General features: G+C 34.6%; 1 protein-coding gene across 9 annotated transcripts in view; it reads right to left on the reverse strand.

Annotated features, from left to right (window-relative positions):
• Positions 1 to 18,784, reverse strand: part of PHF3 (PHD finger protein 3) — a 51,530-nt gene that overhangs the window by 3,784 nt on the left and 28,962 nt on the right. For 8 of the 9 annotated variants that reach the window (XM_065833381.2, XM_065833383.2, XM_071806931.1 and 5 more), the window contains 11 exons: positions 13,713 to 14,040; positions 12,545 to 12,722; positions 9,850 to 10,000; positions 9,568 to 9,724; positions 8,447 to 8,563; positions 6,220 to 6,351; positions 5,505 to 5,637; positions 4,801 to 4,996; positions 3,293 to 3,440; positions 1,759 to 1,848; positions 690 to 885 (listed from right to left, as the gene is read on the reverse strand). In XM_065833381.2, the coding sequence (XP_065689453.2) occupies positions 690 to 885; positions 1,759 to 1,848; positions 3,293 to 3,440; positions 4,801 to 4,996; positions 5,505 to 5,637; positions 6,220 to 6,351; positions 8,447 to 8,563; positions 9,568 to 9,724; positions 9,850 to 10,000; positions 12,545 to 12,722; positions 13,713 to 14,040 (1,826 nt within the window). Of the gene's footprint in view, positions 1 to 689; positions 886 to 1,758; positions 1,849 to 3,292; positions 3,441 to 4,800; positions 4,997 to 5,504; positions 5,638 to 6,219; positions 6,352 to 8,446; positions 8,564 to 9,567; positions 9,725 to 9,849; positions 10,001 to 12,544; positions 12,723 to 13,712; positions 14,041 to 14,153; positions 17,687 to 18,784 lie in introns of those variants that run through there. The other variant, XM_071806934.1, reaches the window with a different exon arrangement.

The following is an 18,784-nucleotide window of genomic DNA, read 5'->3' on the forward strand; positions in this document are numbered from 1 at the left end:
TCAAGGTATACTATTAGCTATCTCTTCACTATGTATATTTTGTTCTGTTTAATTTAGATTCTTGCAAAAAAAAAAAAAAATGTGTTGTAGCTCATCATGTCTTCATTTTGGCCCTGCCTATCTCAAAAGAAGAAACCGTCCACAAATTTTTATAATCAAAATAAACTGATACAAGATAACTCAGGTATATTTGGAACAACTGAGGGCCGTTTCAGGATCTTTTCTTCCTTGCCCACCCATCTTTTAAACTTTCCATGTCTTTTTTTTTAAGAAAGTTTGGAACACTTGAGAAATAAAATTAATTAGTAGATTTCAAATAATGAAAAATAATATTTTAAAGTTCGATTATAAATTTGGAACTCAGTATGCCTACTATCATAGCTCACTTGCATCACTGAATTTACTGAAACTGTAACCTACAAAGCCACCTGGGTTAGAAGAAGAATGTTGTAAACATGAAATAAAGTTATACGCAGTAATTTTTCCAACAATACTTAAAGCATCCAAAGAATCTTACAATGGGAAATGAATGTCTTTTCAAGAAAGCTAATATAAAACTATGGAAAACTCATGACATATTTGAACAGAATAACTGGCATTTTTAAATCTAATTTTCTCTTATATTCCTGTTGTAAATGTCTTTAAGTAGCATTACAATAATAAAGTTCTAAATTCCAAGCTGTACTTACCAGGCCCATCAAAAGGCACAAGATGATGTGGGACTTTATCTGAGGAACCTAAAGGGATAAGGTACAAATCTTTCACTTGCTTCATGTTATTAGCTGCTACACCATAGCGTTTTCTACTGCTGAAATAGGCAAACAACAATGCATAGGATATCTGATCCTCTTCAGTGACAGGGGTAAAGCGAACTACACAGATCTCCTGTTTACAAAAAGAGAGAGAAAAAAATAGTCAGATACATTTTTCTAAGAAATTTGAATTGTTTTAGTGACTGCTCTCTACTTAAACGAATGGTTCAAATGAAGAGAAAAAGCTTCCCCATGAATGCAGAGAAAAAGAGACACAGAAGGAGCAGTAACAGGGCCAAAATTAATTAAAGAAAACTGGGGAAAACAAATAAAAAGCATTTAATCTATAAAAAAAAATGAATTTCGGTGCATGAAGGTCAGCAAAAGCAAATGCAAAATCTTGCACCTTGAGATGGAGTAACCCCATGCACCAGAACAGGTTGGGGGACTGGCTGGCTGAAAAGCAGCTTGGCATAAAAGGACACAGGGATCTGAGTGGACAAGTTGAATGTGAACCAGCAACATGTCCATGCCAAGAAGGCCAAATGCATGTGGGTGTCAGAACAACAGCAGCCAGCAGCCCAGGGGAAATGATTATTCCCTTCTATCCAGCAGTTGTGAGACAGCATCTGGAGGACACTATCTAGTTGTGGGCTCCCCCATGCAAGAACACCCTGCACACTGCGGGACAAGTCCAGCAGAGGACCACTGAGATAGTTTTGCATACTGTCACAGCACCGAAACTAAAGAGTGACACTTGAGTCATGTCCAAACATTCACAATGAGCTACTGGCTCAAAGGAATACAAGTATTCTCAAACAGCAAATGACAGCTTAAGGTTAGATAGTAAGAAAATACACATCATCAGCTGCCGTGCATCCCACTCAATGTAACAGTCAGTTATCCTTACGGTGTCATGTATTTCGCAAATGTTCCAGGAAAAAAAATCCTTAGGATCAATAGGATATAGGTTAAACAGCAAGTCTTCAATATGTAAAATTCTTACCTTGGTCCCAGAAGCTTTGATTTTTTCTACATACTCCCAGACAGTGTGAGGTGATATTCTGCCACCTACTTGAATACTATCAGGTAAATCCTATGAGAAAGGACAATGGATATCTGAATCCAGCTTAAAAATTGTGGTAGAACCTTCATAAAGTATCTATTTAACATGTTAGACATACTTAATTCTTACAGTTCTTAAATTATAATTTTAAAATATTAGTAGAGGTCACAAGAGTAGAAACTAATTAATATTTATATTTCTGATATTTGAATTAGTATTTTCAGTGCAAAGTGAATGATCTGTACTAAATTCGTTATCATTCAATACTGTTTGTCTGTACCTTCCCCAACATTATTTATTTCAGCAACATTAACTGTAAACATAACTGTACTGTGCTCTGGAAACACCCAAGTTATCTGTAACATCAAACTGCTGTGGGAGCCCCACACCTACGAAGGAATATGATAAACTTTCAGAATCTTAATCATGAGGGACAAACGTAACCTACTCACATGTGCATACAGAGACATACATTTGTTCTTGGGTACTTTTGAATTCACTATTCACAAGTAACAAAAACAGACTTTCAAAATTATTTAGGAACACCTAAGGAAAACCAGTTTTTTGAAATAAAGCAGAAGAGTTTGCAGAATAACATATTCGTAAAACAATCCTTTAGTATTAAATGGTATTGCATATCCTGCACTTCGCTGAAGATTTACAGCAAAGATAATCACATTAATAGAAGACCTAAGTGCTTTTAATTAGAAAGCTGACGCATCCTGTGTAATTGGCGAGAAGCAACACTGAGCCTATGAGCCCTCTGATCCTTAATTTATGCCATGAGGACAACTATTATGGGCAGTTGCAGCCCTTTCCTGCCTCTAAGACACTGAAGAGAACGCTTCATAAACGTCTTGTTTTCAGGTAGTATTTAGTCTTATAAGGTTAGGACCAGAATTGTCACCAGATAGGCAAAAAAATACATCCCATTATGCAGGCTTCTGTTGTAGAAGATGAGAAGTTTTCTTGCACTGTCAACAAAAAGAACCGGTAGACACTTCTCTGCCAAAAATTGGCAATGACTTGTTTAATGCTTTCAATTCAAAACTGAGATCAAATTTTCTCACCTCTAATTCAGAAAATGGATGGCACCAAGGTGGTTATCTCACTAGCAAATTTTCCCTCCTACTTTACACTAGAGAAGATGCTCTATAATAAACAAAATGTTCGACTTCTATAAAACCAGCTCTGGAAATTACGCTGCTTATCCTCAATAAACATCTTACACTGAGAGCAAAACATCTTAAAACATATCAAAAAACTTGAATCCTGATGAACCACAGAAGACAAGCTGAAAAACACCTTACTTACAAATGCATATCCTAACCCATGTCCTCCCACAAACACTTTACTCAGAGCAGTGGTCATGCCTCACTGCCTTTCCTCATTATACTTTGATTAGCCTACAAGGTAAACAAGTCACTAAAGGTAACAGATGAATTTTTTCATTCTTTGCAGTAAATATAAATACCTCCGTTAAATAATCAAAAGAGCCAGAAACTGGATAAGCCTTAATAACAAACTTTGCCACTGAAGGCATATTGATGAAACCCTTCCAGATGAAATTCAGACGTGCCAGAAACAGACTTTCACATTCCACAGTTCCAGGTGTTTCTGACCTAAAAAAATGACAAACAAAACCCACTTTGTTTAGAATATGACATATTATGCAAGATCATGTAAATTATCATCCTTTTTTGTAAAAGAAATCAGTTGTCATTACGAATTTTATTTTTCAGTTAAGCATACTTGAGGGTCAATGAAAAGAGACAGGCAGACAACCATGTTTCTCACCTTCCAGAGGAGTAGGTATGTGTTACATTAGGGGACTGCCAGACAAGCAGCACATTAGTTCACTACCATATCTTTCGAGAATGGAGAAGTTATTTAGTCCAAGAGTTACTAAATGCTACTGAAAAGGACACACAAACACATGTAGGTGTTGCAGACCCAGTAACATCTTCCCCTGCCATAGAGAGGCGGAGAGAAGAGGCTTGTGGGCCTGTGGGCCTTCACCCTGCCTTCCTGGCTCCCACACACTTCAGCACAGCCCAGCATGTTATCAAAATATTCTAGGCACACTATCAGCAGTTTTAAGCTACCCACCCAGTACTACCACATGTTTGCTGTTACAGTAATACAGTAAACTATGTTTCTTTCTGTCTACACTAGAAATTACTTATTTGAATCTACAGCAAACTATTAAAAAAACAAAGTCCACTGTCCTTGGTAAAGGATCACACCGTCCTGAAAAAGGCAGAATTTCAGCATGAACTCTGGTCAGTTCTTAATAACTGGGAGTCAATGTTTTTCTAGAAATCTCTCCATCAAACAAAAAAAAAAAAACCCCAGCCTCATAAACTGCAATTCCCTCTTCAGTGGGTAGCAGAGTGTGGGAGAAAATGAAGAGAGAGTTGACAGCAAATATGGCAACAAAACATCAAGCAGGCTGCTGTTAACTGTCATTTCTAGAAAAGTGGTGCTTTGAGATTTTAAACTACCCTGACTTACCAGTATAAATGCTCTGTTTAGAGAAATCTCAAATTCTGAAGCTTTATACACACACACACTCATTCAGTTCCAGCACTGTACATAATACTTTCCTTAATAGCAAAATACAATATGAAATCTATTTTCTGATATTTTTAATATGAACTCGTGCCTTTTTAGGTCTTGCTGCACCAGAAAATGTAAAGCTGTTTACTTTTCTCCAAAAAGAAAATGTGGTAATTAGAAATTCTGGAATCACAACAATATATGTAGTATTATTTATACAAATGTACAGCATCATTTACTTCAGCAGAGAGTCCCATTCTTAAGAAGCTGTATAACTTCAAGTACACTAATGGATTAATGAAATGCCATTTGAAAAATTAGCTTTAGTCATAATAGCTTAACAAGATTAATAATGTCTTTTATTTTAAAATACTTTTTACTTATTACTTTTTTACTTATTACTTTTTTTTTTACTTATATTACTTTGGGAGAGGTGTCAATGATGATTTTGATGAGTCTTGCTTATCATCTTCCAGTAATTCTGAAGCTAAAATACTTGACGTTGACGAAAGGGCATCTGCAATGCTCTCTGCTTCGTTGTCCGACTGCTTCCGTGCAACTCCAACAGACACTTTCACTTTTTTTGCAGAAAGATCATCAGTAGGTGGTGCCATTCGTCCTGCAGAGAATGAATTGCAATGGTTTTTACTTTTTATTAAAGACATAAAAGTGGACTTCCTCTGAAGACAAGGAAGATGCACCAAAAATACTATATGTTGCCACTGAAGTATCATTTCTTTATCCTATCTTACATTTTATAAATATTTATACAGGTTTATACACTATGTATTTATATATTATTACCCATAAATATTGCCACTGTAACGGGATAAGATAAAGAAATGAGGAGTCAACAATAGCATGTATACTCATTAAAGAGACTTCTGTCCCTGCAGCCCCCCCTTTTTTTTTTAAGTAGAAGGCAACTTTATGCCAATAGCGTATCATGTTAATACTGTCTTTTCGGTAAATTACGAAGTAAAACAGCGCTTCCACATCTCTGTTGGCAAACTAAAAAAAAAAAAAACAACCACATTTATTTACATTCCTGAGGTATATTGAGATTTATGACTGAAAAGCATTATACAAGCATGACGCATTTATTTTGACGTGCTGTGCAAAATTACCTATGCAGATTTTGCAGTTAAGATCGAAGAGATGATTTTTATGTTGACTTGTAGTGTCTGGAGATGCAGATTCATTTGCTTCTTTATCTTTTTCAGCTTCCTCTGACTTCTCAAAAACCTTCATATTAGGTTCCTAAGAAAAGTCAAGCACTTTTCAGTTACCTTTTTTTTCCTCTGTTAATAGTCCTAATAATGCTACTCATATTGCTTAAATATTTGATGGTATTTTCTTCCCTTCAGACACAAAACCGTCCCTTTAGCTGTATAGCCTAAAAGACTATCACAAAATCTACTAATGCATTTAAAGAATGAGCTGGTACTTGTAAATAACTTTTAGGTAAGATTTAGAGTACTTCCTACTATTGCCAAAATCATACAGTCACGGACTTAACTTGGAGGGGGGGCAGGAATGATAAATAAAATTAGATTAAATTAAATTTTAAAATAAAATAAATAAAATAAAATAAAATAAAATAAAATAAAATAAAATAAAATAAAATAAAATAAAATAAAATAAAATAAAATAAAAATAAAAATAAAGCCCCAAACCCACAAGGCCCAGAAGTGAAAGTCAGTAAGGTTAAAAGAAAAAATAAACTCAAACCAGACCTAACACATAATCACACATGTGAGCCACAAGATCATATACAAACCACTTTACACCCATATTATCTACGAAATAAATACGCTGCGTTGCTCTTTTTTTCTTTTCTACCTGAATTTCCATCACTTCCTCTTGCTCTTTCATTGGTGTTTCACTTTCAATTTCTATTTCTCCTTTGTGAGTAATTTTTGTGATAGGTCTTCTTTCAACTTCTCTCTGTTCTTTCTCAATCATTTCAATTGTCTGTAAAAACAGGAAGTTATGTATATTTACTTACATATGATAAAACTTGGAAATTCATAAATATAGCAACATAAAATAGGACTGCAATTAAGGAAATCCTCTGAGATAAAAAGGAAACGTTCTTATTTTGCAAGTGTCAAGCAGCAGGATTAACTTCACCCAACAATGTAGCAAGTAATTTTCAGGCATGTGTTTAAACAAGTTATAAAGCTGACTTTCTACACTGAATTTAAAGATGGGTAGTTCTGGTGCCCAAGAGCTATAATAAAAATGCATCAACTCTTTTCCTATAGTAATAGGTACAACGAAGGACATAAATACATATATTTTTCCAGCGCTTGTCTTTTGAGTACATAGAACTAATGCTCTACTTCAATAAAAACATTTAAATGTATTCTTAACGTAATGGGTATGCTAATTCTCATCAGCATTGCTGCTTTGCTCTGTTGCAAAAAATAAAACATAAATCATTAACTCTAAATGTGCTTCTTAAAGCACATTTCTACTTCTTAAACCCACACAGTTTGTGTTGGCTGTCCTCAATATTGCAAGTTAGGTTTCATAAGGAAACAAGGATTCTATGATTGCATTACCTGTCTGCCAAATACCTACAGTTACTTTTGAACACACTGGGGAAACTTCAAAACTCTTAGTAAGCAGTAGTTCAAAGTTTTGCTTGAATAGGAAAATTAAAGGTACAGACGAATTATACATTTATTTCACATGTTGTATTCCATTTCAACTTCTAGAAATTTTCAAGTATTTCTCTGAAATATTTAGGACCCTTCAGTAATTTTTAAGCAGTAGATGCTTTTGTTTTGAAGTTGTAGCAGTGGAATACTGTTTTGTATGGTCTGTTTTCAGTATTTTATTCATGTTTATAAAATTAATGTAATGAAGACATACTACAAAAGATGGGCTTTCAATAGCTACAGAATAAACATACTTTTCATGTCTTTCTAAGCTCTCAAAACAACTTCAAGATAACTGAATAATTCAACAGCTGTTTTTGCATAGAAACTAGTAAAAAGTTGTGTGACTCATAAACAGGTCTAGTTGCAATATGCAAAAAAACCCCAAACCCCAGGAATAATAGATGATGCAATGCTAATTGCAGTGTCTAAAACAGCATCCCACTGTACTGAATCAGTTATCCCTGAACATTCCTTTCGTTCTGATCACATAGAGTTCAAGAGGATGAACTTACATTTATTCTATCTTAAGTACCTACTCATTGATTTTTTTTATCAGAAATTAATTCCTAATACCATAAAACCCAAACACAAAATGCATCAGTTAACACTATCCACATTTTGCACCTTTCAGTTCTATGAAGTGGCATATAAATACCAAAGATTCTGTCAACACAAATTCAGATTTTGTAACTAACTGCAGCTAACTATCAACAGACTACCTGTGTAATAAACAGGGTAACAGCCAAGAAAAAGGTATCTTCTGTAAAATTAACACAGCTTCTTATATTCCTGCTTCCCCTTTGAAACTGTCAACACTGCAATAAAGATAGCATGACTCTCTGTTTTGAGAAAAGTAATGCTCAAACTAACCTAATAAACTTCATACTTTTTTTTTATCTCCCCCTTTAGAGTGTTTTTCAGACTGGCAGATCAGGTTTTCAGCTTCAGGTTTACTTCTTGGTGGGTGAATTGTCATGCTCCATCAGTATGTAAGTTAGAAACACCACAAGTTCTGTTTGTTTTGTCTAAAGGGAGATCTCCCCCTTTTTAAGAAACTGGTGGGTATAAAGTGTCAGCTAGAGCTTTAAAATCTTGTTGGATATAAGAACAAAGATGCCTTCACTCTTGAGACAGAAAAAAGGAAGAGTGAGCAGCAACAAAGCCGCACGGAAAGGAAAACACATGGTCTCCTCCCTTTAGGAATTTACTGCACTTCTCTCACTTCTGTCCTAACAAGCCCTTCACAGTTTTAATACTAAGTAAATTCTAGAGATCCGCCTGATTAGTCAGAGTTGCTTTGTGAAATGCACATTCTGTTCTTTCTACACACATTTAACCTGAAAACAGAAGTTAAATACGCTTAGGCAGTCAACTAAACAACATAAGTTGGCAAATCTCACGTGTCTGTTTTCTCTCCGTCTCCAAGCAGCCAGTTCTTTGGAAGCCAGTTCTTCTGGGCTCATTTTTATTAGATGGTCTGGTGTAACCTCTCCTTTCAGTACTTTCTTAAATAGTATCTAGAAAAAGTAGAAAAGCTAACTACTGCTATCAAGACAAAACCAACAGGAAGTAAAGCAGAAAAGGAACATGCAACATATTCTGTAAAGCTATATGGATTGTGTGGTTTTGCAATTTTCTCCCACTGTAGTAAGCAGTACTAGATTTTATAAGATACAAGGTTAATTCCAGAGCTCCATTTATTCTACATATCAAAATGTATCTACATAAACTCTTAATGATCAGTTGTATAATTAGCTGCTGTTCAAAAGGAGAAAGTGAGTTTATGCCCATTGCAGTAGTAACTCAGGAGGGTTTTTTTGGTAAAGGTGCAAACGCCCTGTATTACACAGCAGAAAGAAGCTAGTATTAACCAGGATGTCTATGCTTCTTGACTGACTGAACTGAATTCCTAAAGTAAAAAAGAAATCCCCCATAGCTTACCACTATGAGCAAAGAGAAGCCAGTGACGGAATTTAGCCAGTTCATATAATTGACAGTTGGCTAATGACAAAGCAACTTGATCAAAATAACTGACAAAAGGACAAAAGATAGAAGTTGAGGAGGTATGATGTTGAATAATGGGCTCACAGAAAGCAGAAAAGAGAGTAACGACCAATCTTGAGAAACCTGGGCATGAAAAGCACAGTGAGACAAACCACTGGACAGAAATAAAAACAGGGGCAGTAAGCAGGAAAGAGTTATGGGGCGGGACAGGGACACCCAGACAACACATCAGTGGTAAAGACAAACACTTCACCTAGGCAACTCATATCCACTACACTTTGAAACACTGGGAGCAAGGAGTTGAAGAATTAATGATGGGGAACAAGAAAAAAAGAACACAGAGAACACTGAGTACACAAGAGGACAAACAACATAAAAGAGATGATGAAACATACAGAAAAAATAACAAACACGATAAATTGTGAAAGGATTAAAATGTATCTACATAGAAGACTGTTTCTTTAATCTAAAGCAAATAAAGGATTTCTGCAAAGCACAACAAACAAATAATACATACATTATTTTTAGGATCTTTTAGATTGAACATTAAACTTCGGTATTTGTTCTTGTACTTCGAGTCAGTGTCCCGAAAAAAAGAAAACAACTCTCTCTCAATCCTTGTGGCAACTTTTCCTGCTCTCTCCTCAGGAATCTTTAAACTGGAATCTGTCAACCTGTGATAGAACACAAAGGCAAAAATAAGCAAATGCTTCCAAATAATTAATATTTTTTCTCTGCCTTCAGAAAGAAAATAATTAGAAATGTAAATTAATAATTTCATTTAATAATGTATCTTTACCTTTTCATCAGAATTTCCTTAAGAGACTGCTTGACACTTTGTCTTATCTGATCAGCAGAAGGTTTAGAAGCTGGCACAGCTGGCATGTGTGTTGCACTAATATTTCCCTTTTCATTTTTCTTTTTCTTAATTTCTTGTTTCTCATGAACACCTATGAAAACACAGAGTTAAAAACTGTAAGCTACTCAAGCCACTGCTAGAAACTTTTACCATTTGTAGATGTCATTTTTATTTTTAAACTGCTAAGAATTGACCTTCAAGGATAAGGAATGGACTCACAGAGTGGTGGCTGCTTTTTGCTGGTAGAGGTGTTTTTTGTCTTGGTTCTGTTTCTTATTTGGTTTGGATTATGCGTTACACAGATTAATCCAGAAAAAACTTCTTTCATAGAAACAAAGAAGTCTTAAAGTATTTTCTTTTACACTAACCTAAGATGACCAGTACTTATTAGCTTGATCTTAAGTAGGATTTTTAACCTTAAATTTTTGTAAAAGATTAAATTAATTTTTCAATGACTAAACTGAGAAATATTGTACTGGGAAGCACTTATTACAAGCATATTAAACTTTAATTTAAAACAGCATTTTTTCTTAAACTTGGCATTTCTATATCTGTTAGCCATCAATATTGTTTCAACTGTAATAATCTCAGCTTCTGATTCAGGTAGCAGACACTCTTAAACAACGTCATTATAAGGTTTATGCCAGAAATAACACAAAGAATGGAAATTTCTAATCAAGTTAAAATCATTAAAGCAAAAAACAAAAATTCCTTCAAACTTTAATTTTCAGAGTGTCAACTGAAAGCTCATTTGTCTCAGCACATGAACATGCCACTAATTTAGAGCAGTAACCTTCTATTCATGAAAACAATGGGAAATAAACAATATTAATGTATTCACTTTCTAGTCTGAAAAAGAAAGAAATTGAAGACCAATGAAGATATAACTTCAGTGTTTGATGGTAAAAAGAAGTATTTTGTTACCACTTTTGCCTATTGACTGCAACTTAAAACACATTAATACCAGAAACAAACTAACTGCAGTTATAGGAAGACAGATTTTCTTTCCTGCATGGTTGATCACCAGCTCCCACAATAACACAACTATCATCTCTGACTTCCCCTTTCTCACCAGCAAGGTGGTACAGACCCCGGACAGCTGTTGGCCACTCTGAGCTGTCATCTAAACCATCCATATACCAGGACTGTTAAGTAAAGCAGCTCTAATAATGTTTTTATTTGCTCATCTCCTCCTCATAAGGAGGATGAAGAAATGGACTAAAAATTTTCAAAAAATGTGGCCTGAGGGCATCATCCACATGCCAGCAACATTTTGGCAAAGTTTGAACCACCTGAAAGCACAGTCCCGTAACAAGGAAATTATGGGCAAGATCAGCAATAACCAAAGCCACTATAAGCATAATTCAAAGCAGTTAAGAGATTAAGACAAATATGCTGCTTAATAATTTTATGCTAATTGTCCTAAATGAGACTGCCACACCTCCCATCTGTTAAAAATCATTTTTAAGATTAACTTTATTTTGAAATGGTCATTATAAAAATCTTTTTGTCATCTCCTAGTTCAATTAATATATTTTAGAACAATTCAATTATTTCATGGATGCCAAAGACTCATTTCACTCCATGTAATTTGCAGCTAAAAAGGATGTCAATTATTTTGTGATTCTGAATTTTGAAGTTGAAAAACAAAGCAGTTGAAGTGTAAAATATATCATTCGGTATAAAATATTTATATTTAAATTTAGATGTCACCCTGACATTTTCCATTGTTTTCTTCTACCAAAAAGTTTCTAGAACATATCAGCATTGGCAAAAGACCAGAAGAGCTGCTGGTTTTTTTGGTTTGGTTGTTGTTGTGTGGGTTTTTTGTTTTGTTGTTGTTGGGTTTTTTTGTTTCATTGGTTTTGTTTGGGGGTGGTGGGCTTTCTTTTGTTTTGTTGATTTTGGTTTGTTTGTTTGCTTGTTTTAAGACAAGAGTTCAAAGCTTGAGTTTAGGAGACAAGAACACAGATCTCACACAAAATCTCACCACCTTTGTTTCAGAGATCTCAGTCTCAAATGACACCAGTTTTGTATTACCACAACCTTGGTAGAAACATGCTTCCTGGAAGTGAGCTGGGGTGGGGACAGAGGTTGCTGGGAGGGGAAATACGTCCCTTCAACCTCTCACATAAAATTTAGATGAAAATCTGATGGCTCAGTGTGCAACAGAATGTTCCCCTTTGAAATGAGTTAATATAATTTGTCAATTTGTGCAAAAGACATCAGTAAGTCTAAGTATAATTTACATTTAAAACACTTTTATGTACATTAAGTATTTCATTGTATTTTATGGAAGAGCATTTCAAAGTTTTCTGCAATGTGAAATAAAACTTAAACACAGATAGATATCTTTGCGTACTTTTTCTCCCATTCTTGATTATGTGAGCATCCTCTACTATTAAAACAGGAGATATTCACACATCTACACAGGTAACATTCACCTGCTAAATAAAACTTAAAAAGAAATGAGAAATAAAGATCATAAATATCATGTGAACAAACAGCTCTTCAGATCACTATCACTTGCACTATGAAATGTGGCTTGAAAAACTGATTCTATAAAGAAAGTCATCAACCTGCACCGTACATACATGTGAATTACAGTGTATATTACTTCACCAAACCTCACTACCTGATTTCATGGACCTTTCAACCACACCAAGGGATTCTTTACTTATTTTTTCATTTTTATCTTCAGTGGACCGCCGAGGAATTACAGCAGTTTGTGATCCTTTTCGAGCAGGAACATGTTGCCCTTTTTTAGTATCCAAGTCTCTGGACTCTGACAAGTTCTTCCCATCACCAGATTCCTGAAATAAACATTTACAGATTACCATGCTACTGAATGACACAATGCACCACTGCATAGTTACCACACTTTTTTTTTTTCCCAGATTTTTCCTTTTTAAGTACGGTGTATAATTGCCTCAATGTATGCACCACCATATTATATTTTCTAAAAAGTTAATGAACAATATCCCAAATTACTGCCAAATATTGCTTAGCAATCTCTGAAATATTAGCTGAAGACACATCATGGGCAGTTTGCAGCTAAGCTCGATGTTGAAAACCACTATGTTTTCAGCTATTTTAAAAGGTCAGGGATACCAACAAACATCCCTTAACCAGTTTTAGCTACATATCTGCAGGAAGCCGCTTATGATTAGAAAGCACGTGTAAACCAAAATTCAACAGAATAGCTTCCATGTCAGAATTAAAATACTAATATGCAGAAATAAGACAAAAAGGATTACTGATGATTAAGTTATGATGAACATGATGCTATATACTAAAAGATTCTAAAGAATTTTAATAAAGACATCTCACCGCATTTGCAAATTATCCTTTGGTTAGTAAAATGAGACAAAAAGCAAGCAGAAAGGCCCTAATTAAAGCATTAGGCATTTTCTGAAGTTTAAACAATCAAAACTAAAATACTGTTTTCATATTGTTCTACAGATAAAAAGATCTGCAGTTTCTATCATTCAGCAAATCAAGAGATATCCTGTAAAAGTGTTTAGAAAGAAAAATGCACAAGATGTACATACACCTATACATATAGGCGTATGTACACATGCATATGATGCGCACATAACTCTGCTCGATATAAGAGGAGTTTAGCAATATAGTCTTGAAAAGAGTAAAGCCAGTTAAAAAATGAAGTCACTCTGATAATAATAATGAAGTTCTAAATTAGATGCACAAAAATGTTTGAAACGTGGTATTTTAAATGGCAGGAGGTTAAGAGGAAGCTCCTTCTATCTCAAATAATCAACAGAATTTTAAATAATAAGACTTACCCGTCTGAAGATCTTGACTTTGTGCTTCCCAGTGTCCTCTGTTTGCTTTGTTTTTTCACTTGTTACATTTAGATTACAGGCAGGTGTTTGCTTTGACATCCCTGGTTTTTCACACTCAATTGCTTTCTCTTCTCTATGGATTTCAAGTTTCACTTGAGTATCTGGTACACTTTGATCAAAACACTCCATTTTTTTGTCTTCTTCAGCACAGCATTTCACACACACATATTCTTTATCCTCTTCACCCATCTGCTGTGCTTGAGAAAGACTCAGTCCAACGCAATCACCATGAAACCAATCATCACATCTGCCACAGCCCACCATAAATCTGAAAACGAAAAAGCTGTAAGTCAGTGTATAGAATATGAAAGAAGATACAGCAGCTTAAGCAGAACATACCATACTTGTTTTGACTTGTCCATCTCAACAATTCCTCCTTACCTGGTAAGCGATTTTCTTTGTAGCTTTACATCCATCTCCAGCCTTACGACATGGTATGACATGGTATGATCTTCTTAAGAAAGAGGTTTTTTGACTTTTTTTTTTTTTTTTACTTTGTAATAGTCCAAGAGAATATCATAACCTCATTATATTTTTCGTAACCTACCAAAAGGATATTTTCAGACTGCTTATTAAAAAAACAAAAAAGAAAAAGAAAAAAAAATCCACAACTCTCAAAACCAGTAAACTTTTTTGTAAAGATCTGGAAGACTTGGAAGGAAAGTTTTCTTGAAAGAGCACATTATCCTTGCCTTCCTTCAAATATGATCATCATCCTTACAGGAGAAATGTATTGACTACAATCTCGCATAGCAGTCAGAGATGTCTGAGAGTTTTGACAAATACGATTAGCACAGAAACATCAAAATATGAGTTGCGATTTCACATCACATTCCTTAGACCAGTACTACTGAATTAATTCCAGAAGGCTAACTCTTTACTAGTGAATATGAGGACAGGAGTTGGCTTCCAACTACATCTGGATAGCTTGCAATGACTGACTGGCTAGTTTTAAATAAGGTACATGCCACTTCTGTGTTGCTCAGCGATTTTATTCAGATTTGTAGTTATTTAAAGACTGCTTCAAACACTAAAATGAGTATCATTTAAAGAACACTTTTCACAGTCACTTAAAGTGTTTCATTATTTTGGAAGTTAATGTAACTCTAAGTACAGATTGTATTTTGAAAGTGTAAAAATCACTTGGTCATAAATAAAAGCACCATTTCTGACTATTTTGCAGATGTATTTTGAAAACTTCATTAGGTATCACTAGTACCTAACAGCACTGAAAGGTACAATTTCCAGTGGAACTACTGTGGAAGGATGTGAAATTTCAAAGTTAGACAGGTTAAACATATATATGTCTTCCAGAGACTTAATTAGTAGTTGTTATTTTTTTAAAATCCTTTCTTATAATAATGAATCATTACTAAAGAGCCTTTGAATGATGTAGCAAAATCTCTTGCATTATCCACTTACGTTCCCTTTCCCCTTTCATAACTTTTTTTGTTTTATACTTAAATAAAATATATTAAATATATGTACTACGATATATATTATCTGGATGAAAAAAATCCAGAAAGACTGCAAGTGTATTATGAAAAGTGTGAGTGTTTTATTCATATTGAAAAATTTACCAAATTATTATTTTTAAATTCCGTAGAACACAGACCCAATTTAAAAAGTAATTAAGTGAAATGTTGTTTCAGCAGTATATTCAACAAGCTAAATACACTGACCTGCAAGCCCTGTTTCTTTGATATTCTGTAAATTTCTCTTGTAATATGATTCTAAGGAAAATGATTCCTAATGTATGTATGTTCCTATTAAGGACAGGATCTGCTATCTGCTGACTTACCTACTTTGCAAAACCATATAGAAATTATAGAACATGCTTAGAGGAGGTCTCATTCACCAGAACTGTGGAGAAACACTCCAGATGGCTTGATGCTGATACTATATTCAAGAAACTATAGGTATCTCAAGAGATTAAATATCTATTTAACAGCAATATTTGAAACACAAGAGAAGAAGAAAATATTGTGGCTTTATGTTCTGTCCTTTCTTATCCAAAATAAATCAGTATTAAATTTTGCTGCAGTAAATGGCCATTTTGATGTAAAATGAGTGTGAGAAGGTTTAAAGCTCTAGCAGCATGAGAAAAAGCTCATTTCCATCTTCACTAGCCTATAATGCTATTTGTGAGATTTGAAGAAGAGAGTTTATCTACTTCATGAAGAAAACTATTTTCTCTTTTTTAATTTTCTTTTTTTTTCTGAGCTGCAAGTACATTTTTGGTAGTAGTCACGACCAGCAAACAGTATCTGCCCATCTACTTAGCAGCTTCCATTGGGAAGCCAGAGGCTCCTTCATGTTTTGTCAGTACCTCAATCTTTTCAGACCCATGTTCCAGCAAAGTGCAGAAACACGAAAGTAACAACTGCTTCTGATGGTCTTGCCAGAGTGATAGCATAACATTCATAAACATAAAAGGAAAACAAGAGAGAATCAATGGGACTTTAACACAAAGATGATTGCTCCTAAGAACCTAGAGCCAAACGCACAATGGCAGGAAATACAGCATGAGTGCCTATTTCACAACTGCGAGGATCCACAAGAGGATGCTTTACATAGGATACATCTCACACCACCAAAATAAAATATTAGTAAAGTTTCGGGAATACCAAAACTGGTCACAAAAATTCCAAATATAAGATTTTCTACAGAGCTGAAATAAGATGAAAGCATACAGTCAAGTGCAAAGCATACAGTCAGGTGCTCCTTGCTTAAAGGATATTTTAGAGTGCTAATGAATGAATGCCTTTTGGTTAAAAATAGAAGGAAACCAAGAACACATTGTCTTGAAGCCACAACTACTACTTGAATTTTTATTAAAAATATATGTATTTCTTTCCCTGTTTGGAAATTCAGGCATTGGAAACTAATTCATTATATGAGCAAGGTAGACTGCAATCTTAAGCAACCAAAACAAAATTTTGATTATTCAGAAAATAGACAAAATTTGCAAAAAAAAGCAGAGATGAACTCCAGAGACTAAAATACACAAGTTGCTGCACGTCTTCAACTTTAAAGTGACAGCATGTGGAATTTTTCAGCTTAGCTGACACATATTAAGTGGGAAATAGGAATAGTGTATGATGAGTAAAGCACCAGATAGGCATCCAGTCTTATATCTTTATTTTCAGGTCTAGTTACACACACCAAGAAAAAAAAAAAAAAGTTAAAAAACCTACAGTGAATTCAGCTCAGAAACAGACCATTCTTCCCCAGGAAGATATATCAAGATGGACAGATGTCATTCAAGCCATCTTAAGGAAACTACTGAAGGTAGAATATCATTCCAGTCTTCACAATAAGGTTTCAATTACACTACATTTAAATACAGACAACAAAATTTCAGAATTCAGGATTCAGAAACTGAGACTACAAAGAGAATCTGGAAATGTCCATGAAACCTGTACTGTAAAAGAGAATGCTGTGTTTGAGATTGTCTTGCTTAAACCTAATTATACCAAATGGCAATAAAAACACTGGTGCTGCCTGACTAAAAGAAAAATAAAATAAAAGAGTCACTATATCTACCAGTATTTTCACACTAGGCAACTGCAGGACTGTGACTTCTGAGGCTGGGAGAGAAGATACTGGTTTTGGTACCAGTAATGCAAACAATCCTTTAGACCATAAGGCCACTTTTTACATCTTTATCTGTTTCACTCAACTGCCCACAAAACATGATTATGATTTGTAACAGCAATTATAATTGGGTAACAGGCAATGCTCAAAGACTACAAAGAGGAGTCAAGAGAAACTGAAGCCTGGCTTGAAGGATTAAGGATGTCCTCTTGCACAGCTGTCAGAGTTTCGATTGAAGAGGTTCTGGTATCTTGGACTATTAAACCACCAAAGTTTCCGACTGCAGATTGCTTCAGGTTTGAAGTGCAGATGTTTTACCCATGTTGTAAGGCTGGATTGGAAGATGTAAAGCTGAAAAAGAAAGAAAAATGTGTTTTAAAATATTAAATCATGCCACATTCAAGAGCAGAATTGCTTTCACTGGGAATCAATATAAAAACAAAATTTTAAGAAAAAATCTAAACAGCTGACAGTTCACTGAGAACTTTGCATTGAGTAGGTTATCATTTCATTCCTTTTAAAGAATCCTCTTGGTTGTGCACTCATCAGCACGAAAAGACGTACCTTAAAATCAGGAAGTAATAGATAATACATAAAAAGAGATGGGCAATAATTCATGCAAAACTTCCACAATCTCTCTTTGAATCGGGAGATTTTCTCTGGTGTGTTATTTGTAGTAAATTAAATTCATCTGTTAGATGAAAAAACTCAGGCTTGAGTGATTTATTTTCAAAATATACACGCCATGTTTTAAAATCAATTTACATGCAATCAATTTATGTAACAAAACCAAGTTTCCAGAGAAATCCATTACTGTGAAATGGTATTTTACAAGTAAAGTGAGTAGAAACTACCTCATTCATAAAACAATTGTTTGTTGTAAAGCTATTTACTCTTATGAGTAAAATAGAAGACAAAAAATTAGGAGCTGTCAGAATAGTTCAGTGTGGGCCAGTAATTGGCATTTTAAGATTAATTAACAATATGAGGTGCATTGCCACAGAAAATAATCTACTTCAGAAATAATTGGCTCTCTTTAGTCTTTTGCATTTGTGGTACATAGCATAGGGAAAACAGAGCAACAAGGCTCAAATCTTAACCAAAAAAAAAAAAAAAAAAAGCAAAACTTCAACTATTCAAAGTAACACCCAAACCCCAAATTCACCTAAGAGGAGTAGCATTACCATTCATGCACTTTTTAAGGGCTTAAGTATTTAAACCATGTCCCACATCTGCATTTTCCCCCCTTAATTCTACTATTCAACAACGTACTATAAAATCTGTTGTAAATTTGTATTAACATTACAACTGTCTCAGCTGCATTAATGCTACAGTACAGCCAACATTACAGCAGAGACACTGCACAGAAGCAACTGTTTTTCCTTCAGCTGTTAAAGATGTCACTAGTAGAGAAG

The sequence above is a fragment of the Patagioenas fasciata genome, chromosome 3, assembly GCF_037038585.1.
Source record: "Patagioenas fasciata isolate bPatFas1 chromosome 3, bPatFas1.hap1, whole genome shotgun sequence".
NCBI classification, from domain to species: Eukaryota; Metazoa; Chordata; class Aves; order Columbiformes; family Columbidae; genus Patagioenas; species Patagioenas fasciata.